At 40.0% G+C, this 27,835-nt stretch overlaps 2 protein-coding genes across 3 annotated transcripts in view; both read left to right on the top strand.

Annotated features, from left to right (window-relative positions):
* The window catches only part of ADSS1 (adenylosuccinate synthase 1), a 30,240-nt gene extending 17,605 nt beyond the window's left edge, over nucleotides 1-12,635 (top strand). Inside the window, exons 6-13 of the mRNA XM_074908784.1 lie at nucleotides 400-507; nucleotides 860-941; nucleotides 1,857-1,983; nucleotides 3,166-3,320; nucleotides 4,503-4,627; nucleotides 6,583-6,680; nucleotides 7,780-7,929; nucleotides 9,311-12,635. Coding sequence (XP_074764885.1) covers nucleotides 400-507; nucleotides 860-941; nucleotides 1,857-1,983; nucleotides 3,166-3,320; nucleotides 4,503-4,627; nucleotides 6,583-6,680; nucleotides 7,780-7,929; nucleotides 9,311-9,363 — 898 coding nt within the window. The 3' untranslated portion in view covers nucleotides 9,364-12,635. The remainder of the gene's footprint in view (nucleotides 1-399; nucleotides 508-859; nucleotides 942-1,856; nucleotides 1,984-3,165; nucleotides 3,321-4,502; nucleotides 4,628-6,582; nucleotides 6,681-7,779; nucleotides 7,930-9,310) is intronic.
* An 11,738-nt stretch (nucleotides 12,636-24,373) lies between these two features.
* SIVA1 (SIVA1 apoptosis inducing factor) lies at nucleotides 24,374-26,371 on the top strand. Of its 2 annotated transcripts, none has more exons than XM_074909313.1 (4): nucleotides 24,374-24,508; nucleotides 24,691-24,909; nucleotides 25,316-25,475; nucleotides 25,970-26,371. In XM_074909313.1, the coding sequence occupies exons 1-4, from the start codon at nucleotides 24,391-24,393 to the stop codon at nucleotides 26,025-26,027; spliced, it is 555 nt and encodes a 184-aa protein (XP_074765414.1). In that variant the 5' UTR covers nucleotides 24,374-24,390; the 3' UTR covers nucleotides 26,028-26,371. The 2 variants fall into 2 exon arrangements, with proteins under 2 accessions (XP_074765414.1, XP_074765415.1); XM_074909314.1 differs by having other exon boundaries at nucleotides 25,319-25,475; nucleotides 25,970-26,366.
* The last annotated feature ends 1,464 nt before the right edge of the window (nucleotides 26,372-27,835 follow it).

Below are 27,835 nucleotides of genomic sequence, written 5' to 3' on the forward strand. Positions count from 1 at the left end.
GACAGTCCTGCAACTCTGTGAAAATGACATTTGTTTCCTATTGTGGTAAGGAATGTGTTAGTACCACAGGACAGTATAGTAACCGTTGTTACTGTATAATATATGCATATATGCACACATACATGTATATATATGTACATAAGCACACATAGTTTCAGCCAAGCTTGTCTGTCAGACTCAAGGCTTAATGCTTTACTGCATACCATGAATATTAGCAATATTGATGCAAATCTACTGAAACATAAAATTTGCTATATATTTATTATTATAGAACTTTAGTCTCTTTTTTGTCTCAAATCTTCAGCCCACTATATATGGTATATTGAAGAGCTTTAGCAAAATTACTTAGCATAAAGCATATTTTTCCATCTATTTATACATTTGGGGGGTTTCTTTTAGTATTGGCACAACAAAGAAAGGGATTGGACCAACATACTCTTCCAAAGCTGCACGAACAGGCCTTCGAATTTGTGACCTCCTTTCTGACTTTGATGAATTTTCTTCAAGGTACAACTATTTTCATTTCTAAATATTATGTTAGAGTGATACATTTTGGCTGACAGATTTGCTTTTAAGGGAGATGTTTTTAAATATGTGTCTGAATTTTGTATATAAATTGTCTAGAAGGAAAAGAAAACTGGAAAGAATGTGTGTGTATTTCCTGTACTTCAGAGTTTCTCATCACTTAAATTGTGATGATGTACATTGGGAAATGCACTGGTTGAAGTATTGAAGTTCTGAGTATTTTCTCCCTATAGCTCTCAGTATATCCTGCATATAATATAAACTGTGTTCTTGCCAAAGGTTCCATGACCAGTAACTCAGTGTTCTTCATGGGTATGATTTCAATATTTTACAGATTTAAGAATCTGGCACAACAATACAAGTCAATGTTTCCCACACTGGACATAGATATAGAAGGACAATTGAAAAAGCTAAAGGTAGGGATTTAATGCTTGTACTATTTGTTCAGTTTCAGGGAAGTATAGAAGAAAACAGTAATTTTAATTTTAGTTAAGAAAGTAAAAATTAAGTATACCAGAACTACTACTTGTCAAACTAATTTAAATTAAAAATGCATCTCTTCATTATTATAAAACCTTTTAATAAGCACTGTGCTTTGTCATATAATGTTTTCTTATTGTATTAAAATAAATTTTGTGGATTATTCTTCTATAATATTTTACTTTTTTGATGTAAAATAATTGCTAAAGTAACCAAGAGAATGCAAGGTGACGCAGCAGTCTCCAGTCATAACTGATGTAGTCTGTCTAAGAGACTTCCATGCTTATACTAGCTTGTGGAAGCTGTGTTTCAAGATCCTGGTATTACAAGAGAAATGTCTTTTTATAAATAAATTCAGAAGAGCTACTGGTAAAACATCTTTTTTTTATGAATATATAAGTAAAGATTATAAAAATCTCTTACCTTTCCCACATTTTGTCTGGTACTTGTTCAGAGCTGACACCCTACCTTTAAAGATATTTTAAAATATTCATGACTAGTGACTTTTTTTCTTTTGGAGCTTGCACTATTTCTAAGTCCTACTCTGTGTGTCTAGACTATAGACACTATATAGAGACTGTACCAACAAAATAAGTAGGTATACAACATCTCTGTGAATAGAAATGGTACAGAAATTATGGCATTAGAATAGTTTTCTTATGTGAGTGGTTCAGTACATTGATTTGTTTTCAGTAGAATATAAGCTAATGGTTGTATTTTTCAGGCAACATTCAGTTACTGAAGCTGATGTGTTAGGGTTATCCGTATGTTTTGTGCTTCAAAAGTGAACACAGTGTTACCTGCTTCCAGCCATTGTCTGGGGAAGCTGACATTTCTACTCAAATTTGCAGGGATACGCTGAAAAAATAAGGCCCATGGTTCGAGATGGTGTGTATTTTATGTATGAAGCTCTTCATGGCTCTCCAAAGAAGATTCTTGTTGAAGGAGCCAATGCAGCATTACTTGATATTGACTTTGGTAAGTTAAACTCTAAACTTAATTTAACTCCTAAGTTTTATTTTGATTTGTGTTTGTATCAGCTTTGCAAACAGCAGGAAAACAGCGAAACAAAATAGTCTTTCCTTTAATAGGAACAGATTTCCCTAAAGTAAAGCACAGTAAGACAGAGATTGTAACATTAACAGGATTAAGTGCTTAAAGTTTAGATACTGATTTTTACTGACGTTTATTCCAGTGGAGTTGAAATTTCACTCCAGATATTCTTGTCTTTATTACTTCTAAATGTGTGTGCACATTGCCATACATTTCAGGCACCCACTGCAGTGCTGCTGAGAATTCCTCTGCAGTGGAGGGAGGATTAAACTGGTGCAGATAACTTGTAAGTCTAGCTTCTTCAGTTGATCGCTTCTCTGCTCTCTTAGCAAAAGTCTAATTAAACCACTTAGGTGTCCATGAAGATGAAATGAAGAACTGGAGAGATTCTCCAATCCAGAGTCAGAGTGGAGAAATCATGTATAACCTCTGAAGAGTTAGAACATTTGCTGCAGATACTCAGGGCTACTTGTGCAGAGCACTGGGAATGTCAGACTGTGACCTTTCCACCAGGCTCTCTGTGGATGTAGTGGAAATACCTTGTGATACACAGGACAGTGAAAAAAGCTTTAGACATCAGTGGCATCCTATAATAGACCCAGTGCCTGATGGAAGTAGTGTTGAGATGCTTTTAAATTTCTCCCTTGTGGGCAATCCTCAGTGAAAGTTGCAAAGGGTGAATACAGAAAAACTTACACATTGCAACAGGTAGCACATGCTGGATAACTCCTCAAGTATAATAAAGTAGTGTATTTTCTTATTTGTTTGTGTGAACTTGTTGCTCACTAATAACTTGTACAAATTGCCAGGATGAAGCATTTTTTAAAAGCTGATTCATTTTTGAGGGGTTTCTGTGGAGCTTTAGAAATCCAAATACATTCACTACTGGAGGAAGCAATTTGTGGAAGAACAGTTTAATTTGTTCTCTTAAAGGAAAAATGGGGCCATGTAATAAGAAGAATTTGCCCTGCTCTTTGGCTGCTGTTTCAGTTTAGCTTTAAAGCCAAACGCACTGGTGAAAATCTCATTTCAACTCCTAAGGGAAAAATCGTCTTTTGTTTCTTACCGTTGCTGAAATAGGGTTGTGCTGTTGTGTTTCTCTGACAGGAACGTATCCGTTCGTGACTTCATCGAACTGCACCGTAGGTGGTGTTTGCACTGGACTTGGTGTTCCTCCCCAGCACGTTGGTGATGTGTATGGTGTGGTGAAGGCATATACTACTCGGGTGGGAATTGGAGCCTTCCCCACTGAGCAGATTAATGTAGGTTTAATGTTACAAAATACAATATATACAGTTGCCAAAAAATAAGGTCAATGGAATGGGGTAAGGGTAACCTATGATAAATAAGCACCATAATACTAATGCCAAGCAATCGCACTCACAAGAGAGAACTACATTATAATCTTAATGTATTTTTCTTCGGAGGAGAGAAACATGAGTGTGATAATGATGTATTGCAGTGACAACACTTCTGTGTAATGAATGATGTGAAAACAGATTTCATTATTTTATCTAATATTGTTAGGTGCCTTTCAGTGGTGAGTGTTTGTGAGACTGGAACTGTCAGCGCATCACAGGAAAGCTTAAATTACAAGATAAAACTTCTGTGCTCAGCAGCCTGTGTTGTATGTGATTTATAGAACAAATGTGCTGTGTGCATCAGCCAGTCATGCACAAATTGATCAATAAAAAGGGGAGACATTTTGATTCTTTTAAACTCTGTTGTATTTTCATTATCAAGAAACTAGAAAGCTCAGGGTATTGATTATAAGCTATGCACGCAGCAATCTCTAGGTCAGTGATCCAAATCCAATATAAGGATTTAGTCACTAAAATCCTTTCTCTAATGGCTCAAATGAATTGGTGATATCCTTTAGTTTTATGAATCATAAGCGTAAAATTTCTTTCGTCTTTTACACATCATAAACACTGCCAGCTCAAAGGGAACGGTTGGCAATCTCATACTGTGGTAGAACCCAAGAGCCCTAGGCATGGTCAAGGAGTTGGTTGACTTAGACATTGTACAAGCATTGAACTTGTCCTAAGTGTTTACAGTCTTGCCCCCAAGAACAGTAGATTCAAAAAAAACAAATGAAGAAAGTAAATGCAAACAAAATTAAAAATAGGACTGAATTGTCAAGGACATCTTGCTATCAGAGGAAGAAAAATGTCTCCTTAGAACTTGAAATAGTCATGTTAAATAAGTATTTTGGAAGTGCTAGCAAATGAAATACAAAAATCCTGTGCACAAGGGTCTTTATTCTCCTCCTAATAAAACATTAGTCCCCTCCTAATAAAACAACATTTTTTCTTTGTTTCCTACAAAAGTGTCTTGGAATTGAACAACTATGTTTTACTTGCTGTTCTTCTGTATTTGTTTAGATTTGCTTTCCTGCTATTTTTCAGTGAAACACCATTAGGATTCTTTCTGTCTTCTTGTAGGAAATTGGAGATCTTTTACAGTCCCGTGGCCATGAATGGGGAGTAACTACAGGCAGAAAGAGACGCTGTGGCTGGTTAGATCTTGTCATTTTGAAATATGCTCATATGATCAACGGATTCACTGCGTAAGCATCACAGATTTTGCGCTACATTTGGAAGTGATAATTTTGTGCTTCGCAGAATAAATATGTAGGTAACATTAATATAAGTCCAGTAAAGTGTTACGTTTTAAGCAATAAAGTAATTCACAATAGGCAACTGAGAATTGTCTTAATGCTAATGATAATCTAATTCCTTCGACTTTTTGTATTCAAATCAAGTGATTTTACAACATCATAGCAGTGATTTTTTTTTTAATATATGTTTTCACTTTGCTTACATGAGATGGCTAATGTAGATTGGATCAACATATCAATTTTCTAACAGTTTGTTCTAGTGTTCTTGATCCAGTGGTTTCACACTGAATTACATTGTGATCTAAAACCCACTGGTTCTGAACTTTGGTTTACTCTAGGGGATCATATTTGTAGGACCAATTCTGCATCATTTGGAACCACTACCTCTTGAAGTGAAATAAGGGGGATGTCACAAAGGGTACAGCAACTGGCACAACTTTCATTCCAGTCCTGACAGGTTCATTTATTTACAAAGGTGTAGCCTAATATTGTATTATAAAATCTGCTTTTAATGGACTAAATCTTATTTTCTTTGGGACTGAGCAGCTTTGTTGATAAATTATTTTATAATTAAAATATTTATTAAATTGACGTTTTAAAGGAAAAGTGGCTGTTTAAAGGAACTGTTCAAGACATAATGCCATCAAGCTAGCTTATGTCTGATGCTAAAATGCTAGTAACTGTCACAAGCCATTAATTTATAACTACCAATCTGTATTTTCAGAAGTTGCAAAAGTTCCATTAGTTTTGTTCGTATGAAGCGTAGACTTACTCATGGATTCAGGCAAACTTGTTAATATATGAAAAAATGTGACCCCAGGCATTTTAATATATTATAAACTGCGACTTAATTTAATATTGTCTATGTTACTAATGTTAAAAATGAACAATGAGCTTCGTTCATTAATTTGAGAAGGGTTTAAATTTTTTTTTACTTTGATTTATATTTCGCTTCAACTTACAGAGCTCTAGTTTATGTGGAAATAGTATTAGGAAGGTGTTATGTTTCCTTCCATTTCAGTTCTGTACAATTACTGCATTTCTGTCAACAAAACTCATCTCTGGTAACAGTGACAGTTAAAAAAAATGGGGAAATAAAAACTTTAAAAAGTTGAAGAACTGGGTCTATGCTGCTTCTATCCCAAAAGGTCTTTTAACTTAATCATTGTGTCCATCATATACTTAGCATCGCATGGACTTTGATGCACATACCTGTCTAAATCTTTTTTTTTTTACTGAGCATGGTCTGGCATATTGTTTCTAGAGAATTTGACTAGTTTTAAAATGCAGTTTTATTCTGATCAGTGAATACTACGGTGTTGTCTTGAGGTTCCATTTTTGTGTTCCAGTGTACTCATTCAAAAGATTAAAAAGGTTCATTAAACTGACAACCCTGATAGCACAGCCCAGGTACTGAAATTCAGCCTGGGACCCTTCCTACTGAACCGTATATGTGATTTTAGTAGCCATATTACGCTTGTGAAGTCTGTTTTAAAAGTGCAATTTAGTAAATAAGTCTGTCTTATAGGCTGTGAATCAGTAAGAGTAACAGAAATAATCACCAGTAGTGACAAAGTGATATGCTGTCATACACACCCAAACAGGGTCCAGTAAGTGCCACTTAACACAGCTTGCATTTTCATGCACTGAACTGAACACTGTGCACCTATGAGTAGCCAAGCATTTGGAAATGTGTCTTAGTAATTCAGCCATGTATTCATCCCAGAGGTGTGAATTCAATTAATAATGTTCATAGTTTAACATATTTGTGTATTTCTGCTTTCTGGGTTGCCTGAGCTGGATTTGTGAATACAAAACTAGAAAGAATAAAAAGAGACAGGTGGAAAGTATTGAAGAGGAGATTCATCATGTGTGTAACTCCTAACTGGTGTTTTTCTGTACAGTTTGGCGTTAACAAAGCTGGATATTCTTGACGTCCTTGATGAAATTAAAATTGGTGTTGCTTACAAATTGGGTGGAAAAAGAATTCCATATTTCCCAGGTATGTTGTTAAATATCTATCTATATTTTTCTCTTTCCTACCTGTTAAGTCATACCTGTTGGGAAAGATCCTTTGCTTTTTCAAATCAGGCTTGATTGCTTTTTCACTAGACCTTCTGTAGAAATTTGGAGAACTGTAGTACCAGTATAAAGACTGCTGTATCAGTACATTAGCATTTTCCATTTACCTTGCATCTCTGTATGGTGACAAATTCAGACCAAATTAAATCTTCTGTTAGGACCTCTCTGTCTGTTTTTTTTATTGGCAACACCGGGGATCTGAAAGTCAGCAAGACTCAAGTCAGTGACTGTGTATCATTGGCAATAGCCTTTAATAAAATAAAGTAAAAATAAAGCAGTGCTTAGCAGTGTGAAAATGAGACGTATACAAGCAGAATAAAGCTGCTTATGGTATACCGTCATATAACTGTAACAGCAGCATCACTGTAGTTAATAAAAATATATATTGCCTCTCGATATGATCCGTGATAAAACTTTTAAGATGTAATAATGTGTAATTTTCTCATGTTAATGATGTTTTCAAGATACCAGTAACAGTCTGCGCCAAGATGAGGAATTTGTATTGTCGAGATATGGGAGCTTTCCCACCACTGATGGTAGTTCCTGGCTGTGGACACAGTGAGAATTCTAGTGGGGGAAAGCTTGCAGACTATTAAGTTTTTAGCAAGACTGATTTAACCCTGTTCCATAAAGATAAAAGCATTTGAGACAGTAGTGCCTTGTCTGCAGGAGGACTTCTATTTTATTATGTGCAAATCTGAACCAAAAAGTGGAACTACTGTAAACTTAAGATAACCCGTTTCCTCAAAAATATTACTCTAGTCTTCTGACGACATGAGTGCATCTACAGTTTTTAGAAAAACAAACTGGATTCCTGGATCATCTTGAATCAGTGTTATCTTTTTCAGTAACAGAAATTAATCTAAATTAACAATGAATGAATGAACCAACCAGTAGAAATACTGGTTTTTAATATATTTTCAATGTTGTCAGAAGACTTTCTTGGTCAGGAACCATAGGTGTATTCTTTTAAGGTAGAGCAGCTAAAATCAACTGTGACAAAAGTTATTCTCCCACAGCTAATCAGGAGATACTACAGAAGGTGGAAGTAGAGTATGAAACAATGCCTGGGTGGAAGACTGACACAACTGGTGCGCGAAAATGGGAGGACCTCCCACCCAAGGCCCAGAATTACATCCGCTGTGTGGAAAACCATGTTGGAGTGCCAGGTAAATCTTTCTGGAGCTGTACATACGAGGATGCCACAGCAGGGCGTCTTGACTTGTGTAGGAGGCAATAAAGGTACCTGTGGTTGGACTGAGGATGGTAAATGACAGTTTGCAAAGGGTGGTGTTCTGCAGGCAGGTCTGTAGTGTTGCAGAGAGCTCCAAGCTGCTGCTGACAAGTATTGAACCAGAGGAGAGGTAAACGCGTATTGGTCTTGGCAAACTGCTGCTGCCTGCCAGTGAAAGCTTAGGGATCTGTGCACCATGCTTCAGCGCATAGTCTAATGTCCTAATCTCTTCCTTTCGCTTCACTTCTTGCACTGCATCCCTGTTGGAATATAGACTTCTTTTTTAATTTTTATTTCCCCCCCTCACCCCCCTCTTCCATACTTACCCATATAAGGAGATGTATTGCATAATGGATACAAGACTGTTTAGCACAGTTCTGCCGCTTTGAGAAAATTAGAATCTTAACATGATAATCTCCAAACGTTAAGCCACCCTGTTTTCTTCCAGTCTAGTTGCTCGAGCTCTAGAGGTGCCAAGACCTAGGTATATCATCAGTGGTGGAGTTTGGAAGGGAATTTCCACAGCAGCAAACTTAAAAGCTGGCATGTGTACTTTGTTTTCCATCAAACACCTCAACACAGTTACAACTGTGGCAATTCAGTATTGCTCATGGATTAGGATTAGGAAGCATTTTATAGCAGAGCCTGAAACTCAGTGAATGTCCCGTGTGAGGTCGTGGACACAGATGTGTGTGATGGGATATGTAAATAAAGCTCCCCTTACTTTATTTCTGTTTCTCAGTGTGAAGGCAGGGTGCCTTACTGGCTTTGGCTAAAGGAGACCTACCTACAGTCAATTCTCTGTGTATCCATGAACAACAAAATCTAGTGGAACAATTATATGGTATTTGGGTGGCTGCTCACACTGGGTAATGTTTTTAATTGCAGCCTTACATTTAATAATATTATAGCATGTGTGCATCGCTATCTTCTGGTCCACAGCAGGAAAACTTCACAGTCTGGCAGAGCTCTCGCTTCCTCTCTGCAGGGGTTTAGCTAGACATCCTATCACTCAAGGCAATAACAGTTAAACCTGTAACAAGCATGCTTGACCTTCTGTTAGGCCTTCCATCTACAATACTTTGTGTTTATGGTATAATTATTTCATGCTTTCAGAATTCAGTATGTTTCACTTCTAGTCCGGTAATGCAGCAGGAGTAAAGAGATTTTTGGCGGTAAAACTGCCTAGCATTGTGTTTCAGCACAAAGTTGGCCAGTTTGTAGTGAAGTGTGATGAAAGGTGAAAATTATTCCAATTCATTGATTATAATATTTGCATTCAGTAATTGTTCTAATAAATGTGTTTTCCTCCCTAGTTAAATGGGTCGGAGTTGGAAAATCAAGAGAATCGATGATCCAGCTATTCTAAACAAATGAAGAACTTCAGTGATGAGAAGCACAATTTAGTGTTCATCTGTTCCTTACTGCTTCCTCTTAAATGGAGATGCTATTTAAAACCAACATGTTCTTCTAGGAATTGAATAGAAACAAAACATATATTCTGTATTATAACATTTTATTTATCTTTAAGTTCTCAGTAAATTCAAGTGTAAAAATCTCCTTGATGGTCAACATAAAAAAACAATTCATAGAAGTATTCTTAACAAAATAAGGAGAAAATATTTTTTTAAATTTGAGCCATGTTACTATTTGAAGGTATTTTACATCCATATAGAGTTATTTCTTCTTGCTGAAACCAGTATTAAAGCCTTTTCCAGTACTTACTGGGTAACTAGAATTGTGAAGCTTGGATTTGTTGTTCAACTTCAAATGTTAAGATGTCCATGTATCTGGGTTGGCATTAATAAGGCAGATACAGTGTACTTAAATTGGTTGGATTATACAGCTTTTCAGTTTCTAAAATAACGGTGAAGTTAGGTAGGTATTTTTGACTGCACAAAACAAACACAATTATCTATAATTTTTATATAATGATTTTTTTAATAGCCCACTAAACTGAATGGAGAGCAGCTAAAATATTTTTATCACAGAGCCTATTCTAATAACTGAGATAACATCTGTAGAGGGGCCAAACTGGAGGAAGTTGACCTGTCTAAAAATTCTTTCCAACACCCTGTGTACTAACAGACAATCCCTGGGGAGACTGTCCAGTGTGCAGTCTTTATTTTATGCAGTAGGGAAGGAGTGAGTGAAGGTGGAAGGAAGGGAGTCCTCAGGGTACAAAACACATGGGAAGAGTGGAGCTGAGACAGCACGCTGTGTTTTCTCAGTGAACCGGAGACATTTCTTCCTGCTAATGCAGTGATTGTAACTTCCAAAGTTTTACTGTAGTTCTCTGCTGAGGAATTTGGGACTTGCGGCCCTGTAAGGCACACTCGCTTCCACAGCTCCTAGGTTTCCAAGAATAAATCAATGCATGACTTAATGATGACTGCTGCAGTATTTACACCCCTCACACATTTTGACCTTCCTCAGCAAAATGTAATACCTATTTATAGATGGGGATGACATGTGGCAGCCAGGGTTGGGACATGTAGAAGCCGTGGAGAGGTCCCAGAATCTTGAAGGATAAACTTGGATTTCTTTGTGGATCTTCTAATTTATAATGGTTATACATCAAGAGCTTTCAAAAAAGGCCTACCTCTTGTAGAGGAAAAAGAATACTGTAGAAACTGAGTTATTCCCTAACTGTGGAATTTTCCTAGTAAATGTTCCTTTTCTATATATGTCTCAAAGAGCTCTAATGGTATTTTTGTATCATTCCCAGGGGCTGTGGAAATGGCATCACAACCCCCGTAATGCCATTATGTAGTGTGTGATAATATCCCTTTTCTGAGAACTCCAAGGATACAAAACGATGAAAAAGAAAAACCTAGCCAGACTATCTTGTGTCATGCAAATCCCCTTTGTTTTTTCTTGCTCAATTTTAAATAATAGCTAATACTCAAACCCATTTGTGTCAGGAAGCAATTATGGAAGTACTGGTACAAGCACATAGCAAGCTCTAAATTTAACTATTTATGGAGGTATTGCTGCTTGTAAGGCAGAATTCTTACACCCTCCAGCTGCAGTGCATTCTTTGTACCCCAGTTCGTCACAGACTTTGGCTTTATGCCGCAAGCAAATACCCTTTATCTCTAAAACAGAAAAAAAAAGCGCCCAAAGCCATGAATCCTTAATTCACCTACAACTCCTTTGTTGATCTTTGACACATTAAATAATCTCCCTGCTGCTGTTTTTGCAATCTGTAAAATGGCAATTAAGATTACACCCTCACCACTTTTGCACTGTTTTTTTGGAGGCCTATGGGTCAAGCCTTGCAGTCCTTGCTCTGTCATTGATGAGGAAACTCGCCCCATAGTATTTATGGGTGTTCTAATGAAAGAGCAATGAGATTTCTGACCTCATGTAATGTTTGCCACGCACTTCTGAAAGGTGCTTGGTAAGTGCTAATTAATACAAGCACTGTGAAATGTGCCTCATTTATATGAGGTAATTTAAGCATAACAGATCCTTGGAGGTACAGTAATTAAGTTTTGTTTTCATATGGCTTAACCTTGTGACATTTGCCTACTGGATGATCTAGACCCGTTCCTTTTCTTGGCCCCATCTGCATCCGTGCGTTTGTGCTTGGAGGTTGCCGCTATATTTAAGCTTTGGTTGATTTACAAGCGAAGTTCACAATGACTAACAAGCCACTCAGTGTGCTGAATAACTGGGTTAAATGATCAACTCTAAATGAAGTATTTGGCATATTGAAAAATTAGGGTTTATAGCTTAATTTTCACAGGATTACTTTCTCTTGTTCATCTAATCTTTTTATTTTCCATGAAGTAATTTTTCCATTAAGTCTCTGTTAGATCCACATTGCCTGTCTTTGCATTCAAGGATTCATAAAAAAAACAGTGATGTTGTCAATGGGCATGATGTAACAGGCAATTATCCTCTGACTTACTCTGTTACCGTAAAAATAATATGCATTTCATTTCATAGCATGGATTTTTTTAAATTAAAGTTCTGCTCCTATTGAATTTCATATGTGTTGTCATTGAGTTAAATGTGGCTAAGTTCAGGCTTTTATCAAAAAGCTCTTTAATCTACTGACACAATACTTAATAAGAACATTTTTATGTAAATTTGCTTTCATTTTGGCCATTTCCCGTGAGTATTACTTTGTATTGTTTGGCATTTCATTTTAATAACAATCACTGTGATGAATTTAATTTCTTCTTTCTCAGCCAAATGCAATAATAATGACAAACTGGTTGATGCATCATCCTGTTAGATATCTGGATGGAAGAATAAGAGTAAATGTCTAACAAAATGGCATGATTTGTGGTAAAGATTATGGTTTTTTAAAAGTAGCAATTACTGATTGTCATGCACATTAATGTATTTGACATTTTCTCACACTTACCCTTACAATATGGCCTTCATATTCAGGTGTATGCTTCCTAACACATGCAGTATAGGATTTTTAAGCTTTTGTAATTTTTAATTTGGCTATATATGGTCTTACAGTTCTGGCATAATGCACTTTATAAAAGGAAAGAAAATTAAGCATTTCCATAGTAATGTGCAAACTATACTTACACCTTATGCAGATTTTTTTCAGATGAATTTTGGATCCACACCTGTTCATTTTGTCCTGAAAGACACATTAAAACTGATTTAAAGTAACAGTGCTTGGTGTCTTTTTTAACACAATACACTTCATACAAAAACCTGGTTCCATATTTCATAGATTTAAAAAAATAATTAGCAGCATTATTGAATGAATGGATATTTTATTTAAATCCATGAATTTTGAGTGTTTGACATTTTTTTTATCGTATTCTATAAACAGTCACACTTTCCCACTTACAAACTGAGCAGGATCTACCTTTACCACTGGGGATTCATGGTTAGTCCTCTTTAGTTAGCTCACCTCAGTGGACAATGGTTTTATGAAGTAAAAAAGCATTTTATAATTGATGCAAAAATGTTCTTGCTCTACCAGCTGGCTCAGAACAGCTGCCATGAACTTCATATAGTTCTTTGCCTTTCTCACAGGGTGCTGTTGATAAAGTAGATACTGACTCAGATAAATACCGCCTTTAAAACATGAGTGGGCTTCAGACAAGTTAGAGCTTTCAGAAGCCTTTATAGAAATCACTCTTTTTTCTCATCTGTTTTAAAAGGAGCCTGGAACAGCAGGTGAGTGAACTGTCCAGTAAATGGCAGCAGGTTAATACACAATTAAGGGTAATGTCTGAGAGCATATGAGAACTGCTCTGCTAGTCAACTAGTGTTTCTTCATTTCCTTTGTATCGTATATATAAAAAAAATGTATGTAGAATGGTCTTTGGTAGCCAAAGCATCTGAAGCAGTTTCATCTAACTGTGTGATGCTGGCAATGCTCAAGGAAAAAAAAAAACCAAAAACAACAACCAAAAAAAAACCCCAACTGAGGGAGTCTCTCTTTGCTGAAATTACCCACTGGGAAAACTGGTTTGTTACTGGTCTGTCTTCTGTCCCCTGGAGATCCGAGTCTTATGATTGGAGGGAGGAAAGAAGATAGCCTGGTAAAAATGTGAAGGCTGTGACTTGTCTTGCCTTTGAAGAGCTGCAATTAATAGATGACTTTCCTGTCCCTACCCTCTTCTAGTAAATACTCTACATAGGGTCAAGGTCTAGTCCACTCCTTATTCCTTGTGGAAGAGGCCCAGCTTCCTTTACAGTAACATACCCATCAGAGAGCTGGTTTCAAGTGCTGGATGTCTGCAAAAATGATGAGCTGACATCACCCTTTTAACTAGGCATCAGGCAAGACAGAAAAATCAGCTCCAGCCATCTTTAGAAATCCTTGATTGTGGTATAGACACTCTATTAGGGGAATAGCGTGTGGATTTTGTTGGCTACTAATCTAAGTGAGTTTGTTAGTGCTGGTTTTGTTTCTTTATTAGATCTGTGTTGCCAGTGAAAAAGAGGATGCCTGAGGCGTGGAGCCTGCTTGACCATTGCAGTGCTGCATGGGATTCGTGGTGTGAGAGAAGTGGTATTTTACAGCCTGCTCCAGGGAGGTAGGAAATGGTTCTTTCTTTCCCAGATCACAGGTCCATCACAAAGGGCCTTCAGTAAAGAACACCTTTTACTCTTGGATGGGGCTGGCTGAACCCTTACATATCGCTCAAATTTAAAGTAAAATTTATCCATGTGGATTTCAGCCATAGAGTGAGTCATTAAAGAAGTGAAGTTGAAATAAGGATTTCAAGATTTTGCCTTTTAATCTCATATATACTTACAGGAAATTAGTTGTTCTAAGATATCTTCATGTGTTACTAATATCCATACGTTTCTGGACTAGTGACTGTGCATTAAATATTTGCCCATCAGCTCTGTGAGACTGTAAGAAAAAAACCAACAAAAAACCAGGAAGGAAGCTCTTCTGTATGCATATACACTTTATAGCTTCCTTTAATGTTGAAAATTTTGGGCAGCAGCTGAGCTGCATTTTTCAGTGGTTGGAAACAGTACAAATTTTAACAATCCACAAAAATGTCTTTGGCAAGGAAATGTCTTTGTCAGGAAAAAGATAGCACTAGTGTATTTGAATGTTTACACAGTCTTGAGATAACGTACCCTTCCTTTGACAGGTATTACCTTCAAGTACACACACCGGAGTTTACATTGCAGGCTGTAAATAGTGTCCCACACAACAGTGTTAGGTTTCAGGAAGTACCTTTGTAGTGCTTGATAAGTGGCAGAGCACTTCAGACAGTTTAGATGTCTGCTGAAGTTCTTAAAATATCCTGGGCAGAAGCACTGGAGACATGTTTACTTAAGGACTGCAGAACACAGTCAGCTACATGCGCCCTTACAGCAGAGTGGCTGTATCCATCTTCATCTTCCCCTATAGGAGACAAAATTGCTAATGCTAACTGGGCCTGATTCTTCAAATGTGTGGAAATGGTGTTTGCTGCTGAGGTTTGTGGAAGCCTGGCTGGCTTGTAAATGGAGATGGTCCCATGCAAGGGGTGCTGGAGTCAATCTTTGGTGAGTCTGGCAAAATTACAAACTTGGTAAATACAGTGTATTACTAGTTGCTATCATAAAAAGGTGTTTCATGGTGATGTTTGCTTTTGAAGAGGAAATTCCCAGTTACAAAACTATTGTATTTAACGTTTCCACCGAGATTCTTAAAATAGTGCAGCGCTCTATCATGAATGGAAACCTGTCCTCTGAGTTGTGAATTCTGAACTGGCTGACAACAAATGTCAAAGACCTTGGTAAGGTGAGGCAACGGAAAGCTCATGAAGCTCAGGAAGAAGTGCAGGGTTCCCCATGTCTCAAAACAGATTGGGAAGCACCTGGCTGAGGAGCAGCTCTTCCAAAAATGACCTGAGGTTTACAGCAGGTGTCAGGGTGAATGTGAGCCAACAGTGCACTTTCATCTTGAATAAAGCAGATGGCCTGCTGGGCTATACAAGAAGGATGATGGCCAGGAGATGGAGGGAAGATATTTCCCATTACTCGTGTTGGTGAGTAGTACCACTGTTTTGTACTAAATGTCCACTGACATCCATTGTAATAGCACGTTTTGTATCCTTAGTAAATGGGTGAAGAAGAAAAGAACTGGGGAGATGATGTGACATTCTTGTTTCAAGAATTTGCCTTGCTACAGATAAGACTAGCTACGTTCCCAGTGCACTGTCACATGTATGTCAGTGCCACGGTTACAACTTTAATGATTAGTTAGCATCCTATAGCATCAAAAATGGGCAATGCAGTTCAAATTTTGAACTTTGCGTTTCATACTCAAATTTATTCTGCTTTAATTGTTCCAGCAATTGAGGCTGTGCCCTTCTGGTGGCTTCATCATGCTTGAAGTGACTGTTACCACTGTTCCACACTTTGATTTGCACTACGAAGCAGTGCAGCCAGCGTGGAAACTGGGCTGTGTTCAGATGAAACTAAGCAAGAGATGCTCTCCAGCATTGCCCCCACTGTGCTCCAGATGCTAATCAGAGTTCGGACCATGGGACCAGACAAGAGCTGGTCAGAAGCAACCCTCCACCTACAGCGTGGATACTGGGTCCTGAGCACCAACTACCTGGTATATTTGTTCCTGTAGTGCTGCAATGCTTGCTAATATAGACACAGCTTTTGAACATCAGCCATTCCATCTTTCCTTATCCAGTTCTTTGTTCACTTTATACTATTCCCTAACTAATGACTAATTTTTCCCTGTATGGTTCTATATCAAATGCTTAATGAAGTCTAAGTAGATTATAACCACTGCATTTCCTTTGTCCATAAAATCAGCCGTTATCCAGGCTACTCAGGGATCATCTATTTTTAAGTCCATTTTGCATTTTATCCCATTTTGCATTTATTACCTCCATGTTTTCAGTGAGCCTTTCCTTGAAAACATTGCTGAAGTCTTGCAAACTACTGAGTCTAGACTATTAACCCTCTGGTTGTCAGCATAATTTTTTCACTGCCTCCTTTAAAAGTATTACCTTTTTATTTCTCAGATAATACAATACCACTCTCAACTGGAAAGTTTATTAGAAGCATTTCTTCCTGTCCTGCAATTGCATAGAGCCATTCTTTCAGAATTCAGGAATGCAGTTTGTACCACCAGGGTCATAATCATGTCTATGTGAGATAAAATATAGTTTGAAGACATTTACTGAGTAAGTTTGCAAAAGGTTTGCCTTACCATTCTGAAACAGTGTTAAGTTTCTATCTGTAGCTTCTAAAGATTACTGGAAAAAGTAACAAATCCATCAACCCCATTTCCTGAGGATCCGGTCCACTGATTTTAAGCGTATACATTCTGCAGAAAAATTAAGAATATACTTTCAGTGATCTCGACTTACTATACTGGGTACTGAAATAAATATGGGGCTGGACAAAGAAGCATCTTCAACTTTGCCACAAGAACTGAAGTTGGAAAAAACCACCAGCAGACTCATGTGATGGGTGCTGAACTTGGCCAAAAGAACAGCTAGTGTCTGGGACAAACACTGGAGGGATGGGAATTTTGAAGGGCTAGGAGGAATTGTCAGGTTACTCTCCCCATTACTCAGTCAGTTATTCAATGCCAATATTACAGTTTTATATTTGCACCAGTTTCAGTGGTGACATATTTGTATGTATAGGTAGTCCTTCCTAGAGTTTGGGTAGTCATAAAGAATCAGTATGAGAAACAGGCAATACTGAACACCTTCACCATCAATCTGGAGATCTTGCAGACAAGAAAGATAAAATGGAAGAAAAGAAGGTATGGTTATGTCACACCAACATCTTCTCTGAAATTCTCATGCAGGTGTTATGGTTTAAACCTGGACGGCAGCCAGACACCCTCCCGTACTCGGGGGATGGGGAAGGGAATCAGAGGGGTAAAGGTAAGGAGACTTGTAGGTTGAGATAAAAACAATGTAATAATTGAAATTAAATAAAAATTGAAATAATCATAATAGTAATAATGAAATATAGAAATGAATGGTGCACGATGGAAGTGCTCACCACCCATCAACCAATGCCCAGCTGGTCCCCAGGTAGCAATCCCAGAGAACAGAATATCCCCAAACCACAGTCCCAGAAGAGCCAGAGCTTCCCGACCATCCCTCATCTATATACTGAGCATGACGTTAGATGATATGGAATATTTCATTGGCCAATTTGGGTCTGTTGCTCTGGCTGTGCTCCCTCCCAGCTTTGCATGCACCTGCATGCTAGCAGGACGTGGGAAGTTGAAAAGTCCTTGATTTCTTAGCAACAACTAAATACATCAGTGTATTATCACTATTCTTCTCATATCAAATCCCGTACTGAATCCAAAACACAGTACTATTCTAGCTACAAAGAAGGAAAATTAGCTCTATTCCAGCTGAAACCAGGAGAGCAGGAAAAAAAAGAAAAAAGAAAAAAGATGAATGCATATAAATGGCAAGAATATACTGAGCATGAATATATATAGAATAAGTTATAATACATTCTAATATACGTGAAAAAGTGATCAAGTGGGAGAAATAAAAGATGTTGGCTAGTTAAGGCATTACAAATTGGATAAGACATTTTGTCTATTAGAGATTGATTTGCACCAGACTACATAATTAAAATACCAGAGCTAGTACTGATGGAAGTCTGAGCCCTACACAAAATGTATTGATGATTCCCATCCCGGGGAAACATGCCAGCAGTACAAAAAAGTCTCATTCTATTAATTTACACCCTGGATGGCAGTGCCTAGGACTGAACACTACTTTTATAGCTGATATCACACCACTCGTCCAAACTGCTCAGCAGAGAGCAAAGACAATGAGTGCCTTCAAGACTTCCCAGTGTAAACAGATTTCAACCAAAAAAGCTTGTTCTAACAAAATTTCCACATCGGCCCTAGTGATGGTTCCTGTAGCTGTGGCATGTTATCCTGGCAACGTTCAGGGACTTGCATGGGCTCTGTGCAGCTTCTGTTTTCTGGACAGAGATCTCTATCCAGGACTGACAGTACAGCCACACATATTTAAAAAAAACACACATTGTGGGCTGCTGCTGGGGAATCGTTTGTTAGACATAGTGAATGCAGAGAGCCAGGTTCTTTGCCAGCTGAATGGATGTAGCTTGAGTTATTCCAGCTAAACGGCTGCTTTAGGGAGGGGATAAAGGCGAGCATGTGAGGCATAACATACAAAGCTGTCTTGAAGCAAAGATTCACTTCCACAACAAAACAACAAGACCAGGGCTGGATGCAGCTGCAACGTGAAGAGAAGAAGGTTTTGCCCAGCCCTTCCCATGCCATGTGAGGGAGATGTCCTATACTGTGTGGGGCTGGTGAAAGGACAGAGCTACCTGTAACCTCTACCAGGCAAATCCACATTGAATAATGGAATAGCACCATTTGGACACAGATTTAAGGAGTTCTTTGGACAACCACCTAGCATTAAATGAGAAACATTGTTGCCTTCAGAGAAAGAAACCAGAATGCCATGGCAGCACATTAGGTCAAGGATGACAGTTATCACTGTCAGAGCTCAATTTCCTTTTTTCTTCATAGATTAAAATAACCTGGAAAGAGGAAAAATAAAAGGAAGCTGTGCAGCAGAAATGAAGCCACACAACTGGAAAGGCCAGGAACAACAACGATAAAAAAAAAACAAAACCCCAAACTGGACAAAGCATCTCCTTTGTAAACCCTGCACATCGCTGTAAGCAGAACAATAACATCTTTGCAACAGCAAAAAGGATTTATAGTCTTGAGAGTGCCCTCTAATATAAGTGGGACCTTTCAGTGTTTTGATCTACTGAGGGGAACTGGTGTAGCTCATAGCTGGCAGAATAGTAACATGCAATGAAATTCAACTACACCATGCTAAATTAAGAGTGAATACTGGCTGACACGCCAAGATGGCAGAACCTTGGTTTAACAGCAGTATACTTCAAGAGCCAGCCCTTAATCCTGCACATCACTGGTTTATCAAACGTTTTTTGATGCACAAATCAACACATCAAGATGAGGGCACGAACTCTGTTGCTAACAAGTCACAGTAAAAAGACAGGCACTTGCAAATAGGTAATGTCTGAACCATGTGTAGCTCTTTGGTCTGAGTTTTAAACGTGTTGTCTGTTCAGGCTGGCTGTGGCCACAGTACTATATGAAAAGGAAAGAGGACAGAAGAAAGGAAATGACCCTGAGCTATTCTAGCACAAACAGGTTTATTCAAGGAGGTTTTTTTTATATCTTCAATATCTTCCATATTGCAGAGCACAGAAGAGTACAGTGGTACTGAGTGCACGGGGCACGGTGCTTTACTTCAGTCCCACACCGAGGATGTGTGAGCATCCTGATAGTCCAGCTGATTTAGCACAGGCTGCATGCTGGCGCACAGCCCACTACATCAGCCACTATAATATATATTCCACTTAAAAGAATTTCCAGAATATTGCTTTCACCATTTTAGCATGAAAAAATTAGAAAAAAACCCAGTGAGTTGTTGGCCAAAACCCACTCTTTTTATATTGATACAAACTGAGAGGAATCATTAAGGAAACTCCTTATTTAAAGTGGTATAAGAGACAGAGTCCTACCTCTAGGTATTGTGTTTCATTTTATTTCTAATGGCCTAATAAAGAATAGAATAAATGGGAATTTTTTACTACAAGCCCATGGAGGGAAGGGCTTTGGTATAAGTGAAGCTGGAGAGAAAGACAAAGTATTTTTAAGGCCCTTCCAATGCTTATGGGAACCTATTAGGCATTTGTAACAGTTTAAAAGCTAATATAATCACCTCCTGGATTGCTGTTTATCTGCCATCTGTTCCTAAAATGGAACACTTTTAACTTGTTACAGTAAATGGATAAAGGTTGCTTGCAAAACAAGGCATAGAGGGGAAGACGGCTGGTGAATATTTAGATTCACAAAGCCAAATCAGCCATCGTGGATATTTTGTCTGACACTTCCTAAAACAGAAGGCAGAATTTTCCCCTGTTTGTTCTTTTCCAAGCTTGTAAGTTCTCTTCCTTTTAAGAAAGCACCCCGTCTTGATTTGCAGTGCCTGTGATTTATGCTGTCTGTGATTTTTATTCCAGTCTACCTGTTTATTTCTAATTATATTCTGGAATCATTGGAAGCATTGGCTAACAGGCAAACATTTATTGTTGTCTTACAGATGAATCAGAAACAAATTTCTTAAAACCTGTAATTGCTTACTGGAGTACTTAAAATCTAAATCTAAACATTTTGTAGGCAAAGTCTGTTGTAGTTCATGTCTGAATGTGATATATTTAATTAAACTGGTCTCAGTGCAAAAGAAATGCGATGCCAGTTCTTGCAAGGGGATTGGTGTAGTCCTGAGGACTGTATATCAGTAAACCTGAGGAAGCTTCTGGCAATTTAATCTATTTAAAAGTACTCTGAGGAAGGGAGATGAGCAGTGAGGTATCAGTGTTTCCTGCATTAGTGTTAAAAGTCAAATCCAAAAGCCAACTGGGAAGAGCTACAGCTGTGTATTTCAAAGGCTGTCACGATACCAAACGGGCAAGAAATTGGCAGTGTTGTAAGTACGCAGTTACATGTCGGGGAAAAATAACCTCGGTGATATACATAGTGATGGGTTCTGAATGAAGTGATCAGCACTCAGGGGAGTGATGCTGTGAACCATTTATGAATAGTGCCCTGAAAGCATCTGTTTGGTTCTTCAGCAGTCATCAAAACGACAAATGAGATGTTAGGAATTATTAGGGAAGGGACCAAGAAGGAAACACCTCTGGATTTGTGCTGTCCAGCTGTACAGCATGCCCACAGCTGCTGCACTGGCCACCCAGCTTCAGGAAGGACGTTAGAGACTGTGAGAGGTACAGAAAAGGGGACCTGAGGATGGCTGTACCCTGCAGCCTAGGTTTGCTGGGGGCACTTAGCTGCCTAGTCCCCCACTGCCCAGAGCTCTTGGGGCACTCAGGGCTCCCTCCCCACGCACCCCAGTTGCTCTCCAGAGCAACAGTGCATGTTTGGGCCTCCCCGTGCCGCGCACTGGGATGTGGCACAGGTGATGTGGATCAGGACATGCTGCAAAGGAACGTGACAAAATATTTTGGCTTGAATAAAAGATGTAGGAAGGTGATAGAGCAGATGTCTTTATAGTCGTGGATGTTATGCAGAGTCAATAGGGAATGGTTATTCATTATTTTTTACAAATCCAGACATAGGAGACACCCAAGGAAATTTAGAGCCAGCAAACTGAAAACAAACCTGATTAAGCATTTTTAAAAAAATAATATATTGCTAAGTTATAGACCTTGCTAGTCAAAATAGGTATTTAAACATTACCAGTTTTGAGAAGGGGACAGGATAAATTCCTGAAGAGCGGGCCTCCTGACAATTATTACACATTAAGATCCTGATGGAATTTTGTCTCAGAAAATTTCTGAACTCTAAACTGCTAGAAGCAATGAAGGCAAACTATAGCTACAGTCCTCCTGCATCTGTCCTGACTTTCTTGAAGCACTGGTAGAAACAGAATATTAGGAAAGACAGACTTAGTGAACACAGTCCATTTTGTTCTTTAAATTTGCTTACTGAAAGTGGAAACTATTGAAAAAAATGAAATGCAATCTTTCTTTGTTCTGTAAGTGACAAAGCTATCAGCCAGGCAATTTCTCTGTAATATTCACACAGGCACAGGAGAAGCAAAGTAGCAAGACAATTTTTATTCTCTGCTTTCTTTCATAAACATGTTTTCAAGGATAAACCCAAATCATCATACTTCACAATTACCATTAGTGGTTTGGGATTTGTTTGGGTTACTTTTTCACATTCAGAAGCTACGTAACATAACACACAATCTCATTAACTAACCTGGGAAACTGTCAGTATTAATTTTCATGAACGCTCAATGACAGCAAGCTTCACCAGATCAGATCTCAGCCTTTCTTCTACTTCCAAATCACCAGTGGATATTCCTCAAGGCTTACTGCTATAAACTTATGAAATACTCGGAATCATTCTGTTGGGTAGCAAGTCAGCAGACTGGCAGATGAACCAGTTCCCTCCCTGTCCATACGCTGATACAGACCAGACAATTATTTTGCCTTCGTAGCTTAGGAATAGGAAATAGCTGATCAGCAACAGATGTTGTTAAGGTTGAGGCTTGCAAAGCAATTAAAAGATGTCATCACCTGAGGCTGATTCGGATATCTGCAACAGAAGATTTCTGCATCTGCCATGCAGTGGGGTGGCAATGGCTCATGTCACATGTAATCAGCCCTCTAGGAAAGTGCCCTTAAATTTACCCTTTAGTGACAGCACCAGCAGCACTGATGCAGCATGTGCCACTCACTTTCAAATCTACTTCATATTTTGAGATCAGCATTTCAGAACACTGCTTCTTTACAAGCAGAACAGCGTTTTTAGCTTTTTTCTTTGTATTTCATCCAGTTCTTGAGCAGTCAAGCTCCATCCACACTTATCTCGTGTCATATTAATGAAACGTGTGGATCTGCTGCCCTCCATCCTGACAGGGCTCTGTCTGACTGAGGTCACATTCTGATTCACCCATATTCCCCAGAGAGCTTCAGGGACATCAGTGTGTATCTAATGAATATTTACCAAAAAAAAAAAAAAAAATCCTTAAAGAGAAAGAAAAGACTGTGAGTTTTCAATGGGCAGTGGAAAATTATCTGCTGAATATCTTTAAGTGTGCTTTTGCAAGTGCGCGCAGAAAAAGCAGAAGCAGAAATTCTCATAGCAAAGGAAGTGTGGCAAGAGTCAGACTTTGGAGCTCAGAGGGGATTTTTGTGAATTACTGTGCATTATAACGATAGCTTCCACTCCAGAGACCACAAGGCTGGGCTGATCAGCTCTACGTTAAAAAAAAAAAAGATCAAATCACATTAACCTGTATGAAATCAGTGCGGTTCTACCTGCAAACTAGTAGCAGTTCAGCAGCTCATGGAGGCATGGTTTTCGTGTTCATTGATGGAAAAATCACTTCTATGCTCGCTTGTAATTTTGTCCAGAATCATAGTGTACATACAGATGAAGGTCTGAATTCAGAAACCTCTCTGGAAGAAACACAACTGTAGTGACTGATTATGTTCCTCAAATGACACAAAACATTGCACCAGCACCACCACCACCAGTTAGAAAGATCTTGTTTGCCCAGAGGAAAACAATGTATTTTCAACATATACATAGTAACCGGGCTGAGTGCTACTTGGAATTGAACTTGAGGGGTTTAATCCATGAAACTGTACCTAGACAGCTTACCTAGAAATAGCAAACCGGTTGTAGTAATTCCCTGCCACACACCGCCAGCGGAAAATCTTGGGGGAGCTCCATGATTTGGCTGAAACTGAGCGTCAGTCCCCCAAACCTCACCAGGAGCGGGGAATCGGTTTTCGTCAGCAGGTGCTGAGGAGCCCCCCAGGCCAGTGGAGCTTTTTAAAAAAACCTGAATTCTTGCACTTGTGCACGTTTTTCGTCGGTTCTACCGCGTTTAGACAGCGAAAACTTTGGCAGGTGGTTTAAGTCTTGAGAAGCACTTAGGTGAGCCCGAACACAACCCGCGGGTCTTGTGGAAAAAGGCGAGTCCAAAAACACTAACGGGGAAAAAGAGTTCACCGTCAAGCCCGGGTTTTAAACCCTTGTTTTGTTTTGTCCCGCCGGGTTTCTTACACCGGGGACCGGCGCAGGGAGGAGAGGGCTGCCAGCCGTCGAGACGCGTGAAGGAGCGGCGGCCGGGTGAACGGTTGGAGGCCGACGGCAACCCCAGCGGGCGCTCGGGGCGCGGCAGGGAGAGAAATTTTCCTACAGACGAAGCCGATCGGTTCCCTGCCGTGCCGGCTCCGTGTTGGCGGCCGGGCCTGAGGCGCCGCCGCCGCCCGCCCCGGCCCCGCGCCGCTTCCAGGGGGCGCGGGCGCCCCCTGGAGGCGGCGCGGGGCCGGGCCCGCCATGCCGAAGCGCTCCTGCCCCTTCGGTGAGGCGGCTCCGCTCCAGCTGAAAACCCGCGTGGGGCTGCGTGAGCTTAGCCGCGGCGTGCGGGGCGAGGAGTACCGGCGGGAGGTCTGCGGTGAGGCGGCAGCAGGGCTGAGGGCGGGGAGGGGGGAGCGGCGGGGCTGCTGCCCCGCCGGGTTCGGCCTGGTCCTACAGGCCTCTCCCCGCAGCCGCCGCTGCCTTTCACTTGCCGGGCCTGGCGGTGGCGGGGCCTGAGGGGAAGCCGCCGCTAATTCTCCTCTCTTCTCCCGCCGGCAGAGAGGACCCGGCGGTTGCTCTTCAGGGGTGCCCAGGCGTATATGGGGGGTGCCTGGCCCGCCAGCCCCACCGCCACCTGCGCGGTCACCCGTTCGCCGGAGCCGGGCGGGGAGGCCCAGGACGGCGGCGCGGGGCGCCGCTGGAGCGGGCAGCTGCTCATCGGCCACGACGGGAAACTGCTGAGGCGCCCCGCAGCCCCCGCCAGCGCCGCGGAGAAGGGTGAGTGGCCCCGCAGCGGGCGGGCGACCGGCGCTGCGGCTCCCCGCCCCGCCTCCCTGGCAAACGCTGGGGCGGGGGGCGCCCCTTGGTAGTTCTTCCCGTATCGCCTCTTTTTTTTTTTTAAAGAAAGTGTTAGATTAGAGCTTCACTGGCGGATTTAGAAACTGTCGCGCCTGTGGTCTGCGTGAGAATCGCTTAGTGGTCTTGCCGTCGAGCTGAAAAAGCACCAGCAAAGTTTGAAGCAGTGGGCCCCGTGCTGGTGCCTGCTGGTGCGTTCAGTGAAGCGCTGCCACCCGCGGCCGCGACGCTGAGCGGGGGATACCCCGTGCTGCCGCCCTTGGAGCTTCCAGGTGCTTTCTCTGTTTCGCTCTAAAGTACATCTCGTCTTAATTGCATCTTTCCCAAGCAGTTCCACCCGTGGGAGTTTCCAAAGCCTGTTCATCGTGTGTGAGAACTGCTGATGTCAAGGAAGCGTGTACGCAGTGCGACCAGTTCGTCTGCCAGAACTGCAGCAAGCTCTGCAGCTGCTGTAACGCAGTTACCTGCTCTTTGTGCTCCACTATCGAGTAAGTGCCTTTTGAATTTTTAAGATTATTTTAGTTCTGTATGCTCTGGAAATTGGCTGTAGCAGGCGCAAAGCCAACAGATACCTAGCTTATCCATGTAAAGGACTTGAACTTTTCTCATGTTGCATTAGCAGCGGTAAAGCTGTCTGAAACATGGAAGACAAAATGCTTATGTGACATAGTCTAATCAATCTTTGTGCAAATCTAGTTTAGCTTCTCATTTAAATGTTCTAGGAGGCAAAAATTCCTCTTGCTTGCCCACCAGCAATAGAGTATGCTGGCTAGTGATGAATGAATGAACTTCCAAGGAGTAATCCTAAGCATTTGCCATCACTGTTAACAGTTGTACATTATAAAGAAATCTTGAGTGTGTTGTGTGGGAGTCCTGCGGTTACAGTTGATAATGGAATAGGATGGTGTTCTTTGTGTTCCAGAAACAGGAGACACACTGACTTTGTTTCTTTTGGTTTTCTTTTTTTTTTTTTTTTTCCTAGTTATGGTGATATGGGAGAGCAAGTTCTCTGCAACGGTTGTTCAATATTTCAAGTCTGAAAGTTGATGAAATAGCCTTTATGGCTAAGACGTCCATAAATTTCATGAAGTCTCCTTACGGCTGGTCAGTTAATCCTTTTAGCACGTGAATTAATTATGGAATTTCTATGTTTTATATCTTTATATTGTACTTTTTAATATTGTAGCTAAATAAACTTTTATATTTTAAGGCTTTCTAGATTATTTCGAGTCAACTTTCTCCTTTTCCATAGTTGTGGTATGCCTGTCTGGAAGGAGCCACTTTGTGCTCTTACCTGGTGTTCCTTACGTGATACAGAATTTGGAACATTGACTCAGTGTCTCTCCACTTGTTGCTCATGTTAGGACACACTTTTGTGGGATCAGAAGAGAAATCAGTTGCTCCTTGTGTGCTTTCAGGTGAGTGGGGACACACAACACTTTCTTTGTCAGCTAACTAGGAAAATCAGCCATGCCTGAAGGCTTTTCCAAATAGAGAATTTGCTGATTTCTGGTTAAATTTTTTTAAAACTATTACAAACATTTTAAGATTACTGACAGCTTAAATGGTTTTAATTGTTCTTTCCATGGTAACTTTGATAGAAAGAACAGTGGTACACCAGGCTTGGAGTAGAAAAGGGTTTTTTTCAATAGTTAAGTGTCAAAGACTAATTTTCCTGTACTCTCCTTGCAAGATCTTTCTTGGAAAGCAGCTAGGTTTTTGTAAATTGATCACTTACACTGTAAACTTCATGTTGTCCTGAATACCCACTCAAAAATACCTCATGAAGTGGTCTGAAAAATGGTCAGCACTCAAGCGTACATCTCCATAAAACTAGCTCATTCCTCATTTTCCTTTCACTGCAGAGAACAGTTTGTTTAGTATTGTTTGTGCTATAGGAGTGAGGCTATTATTAAGTACTACTGGAAAAGCTCCTCAAAGTGATTTTCTTCTTACTATTTTTGCTATGTTTTTAACAATAAAAACACCAGACTTTTCATCTTGCAAACCAATCATGTATAAGAAAACTAGTGTACTTTACTTCAGGAAAATAATGACTTAAGGGGCTGATTTCAGACTGTAGGAAAAAAAGAACAAATTTGAGAGAAAAGGTATGCTCTCATGGCACTTATAGCTAATGCTGTTTTCCAGATTATTTGTCCTGAATTCCCAAAGCAAAGTCTGCCACTCGCGCTTTGCGGTCTTCTCAGCTGTGATTAGTATGCTTTATTTTACCTCTTCCCTTCCACTGGACACTTCTATTTGAAGAAATTGCAAGGCCCTTTTGCAAGGCAAGTTGAGAGACTTACTTCTCTCTTGTAGGGACATCTGTATTTGACGTGCTGTTGAAAGCATGTGGGGTATTTTTACATATTGGAATACCACAGCTAACTGAACTAGCAAAGTAACTAGTAACTGCTCTAGCAAAGGGTGGGCCATGGCTGAATAGCAGTACTTCGTCATAGCTGCACGTTGCGTGGCTTTGGATATATCCATCACAATGAGGTGCAAGGTAATATTCTTTCTAGCCCCAGTGTAATACTTCGTATAACTATGCTGAGACACTTTAAAAGCATTTGTGCCCTTTAGGGTATCCTAGAGGTGGTCAGTTCTCTACTAGGTCAACCATCTGTGTGCTAGCCTAGTCTGGCTGGTGGATCCAGTTTGTTTGCCTGTTCTGCATGCTTTGCAGCCAGTTAAAATGGGAGAGTTTACTAGTTCTTGCTCCAGTCTTGATTTTGAGCAACTGTAAAATGTATCTTGTCCCCACCCCCACAAGAAACAAACAAACAAGTCCAGGTCAGTCAGGTGAACTAGTAGTGATAGTATTAGTCAGGGTGCAGTATTA

This window comes from Athene noctua, chromosome 6 (assembly GCF_965140245.1).
Source record: "Athene noctua chromosome 6, bAthNoc1.hap1.1, whole genome shotgun sequence".
NCBI classification, from domain to species: Eukaryota; Metazoa; Chordata; class Aves; order Strigiformes; family Strigidae; genus Athene; species Athene noctua.

Bases quoted from the DNA above. Each gene is read 5' to 3' on its own strand.
- SIVA1 (XM_074909313.1), top strand. From the start codon at position 24,391: ATGCCGAAGCGCTCCTGCCCCTTCGGTGAGGCGGCTCCGCTCCAGCTG. The intron at 24,509-24,690 runs GTGAGGCGGCAG...TCCCGCCGGCAG, and splicing joins GTACCGGCGGGAGGTCTGCG to AGAGGACCCGGCGGTTGCTC. The intron at 24,910-25,315 runs GTGAGTGGCCCC...ATCTTTCCCAAG, and splicing joins CGCCAGCGCCGCGGAGAAGG to CAGTTCCACCCGTGGGAGTT.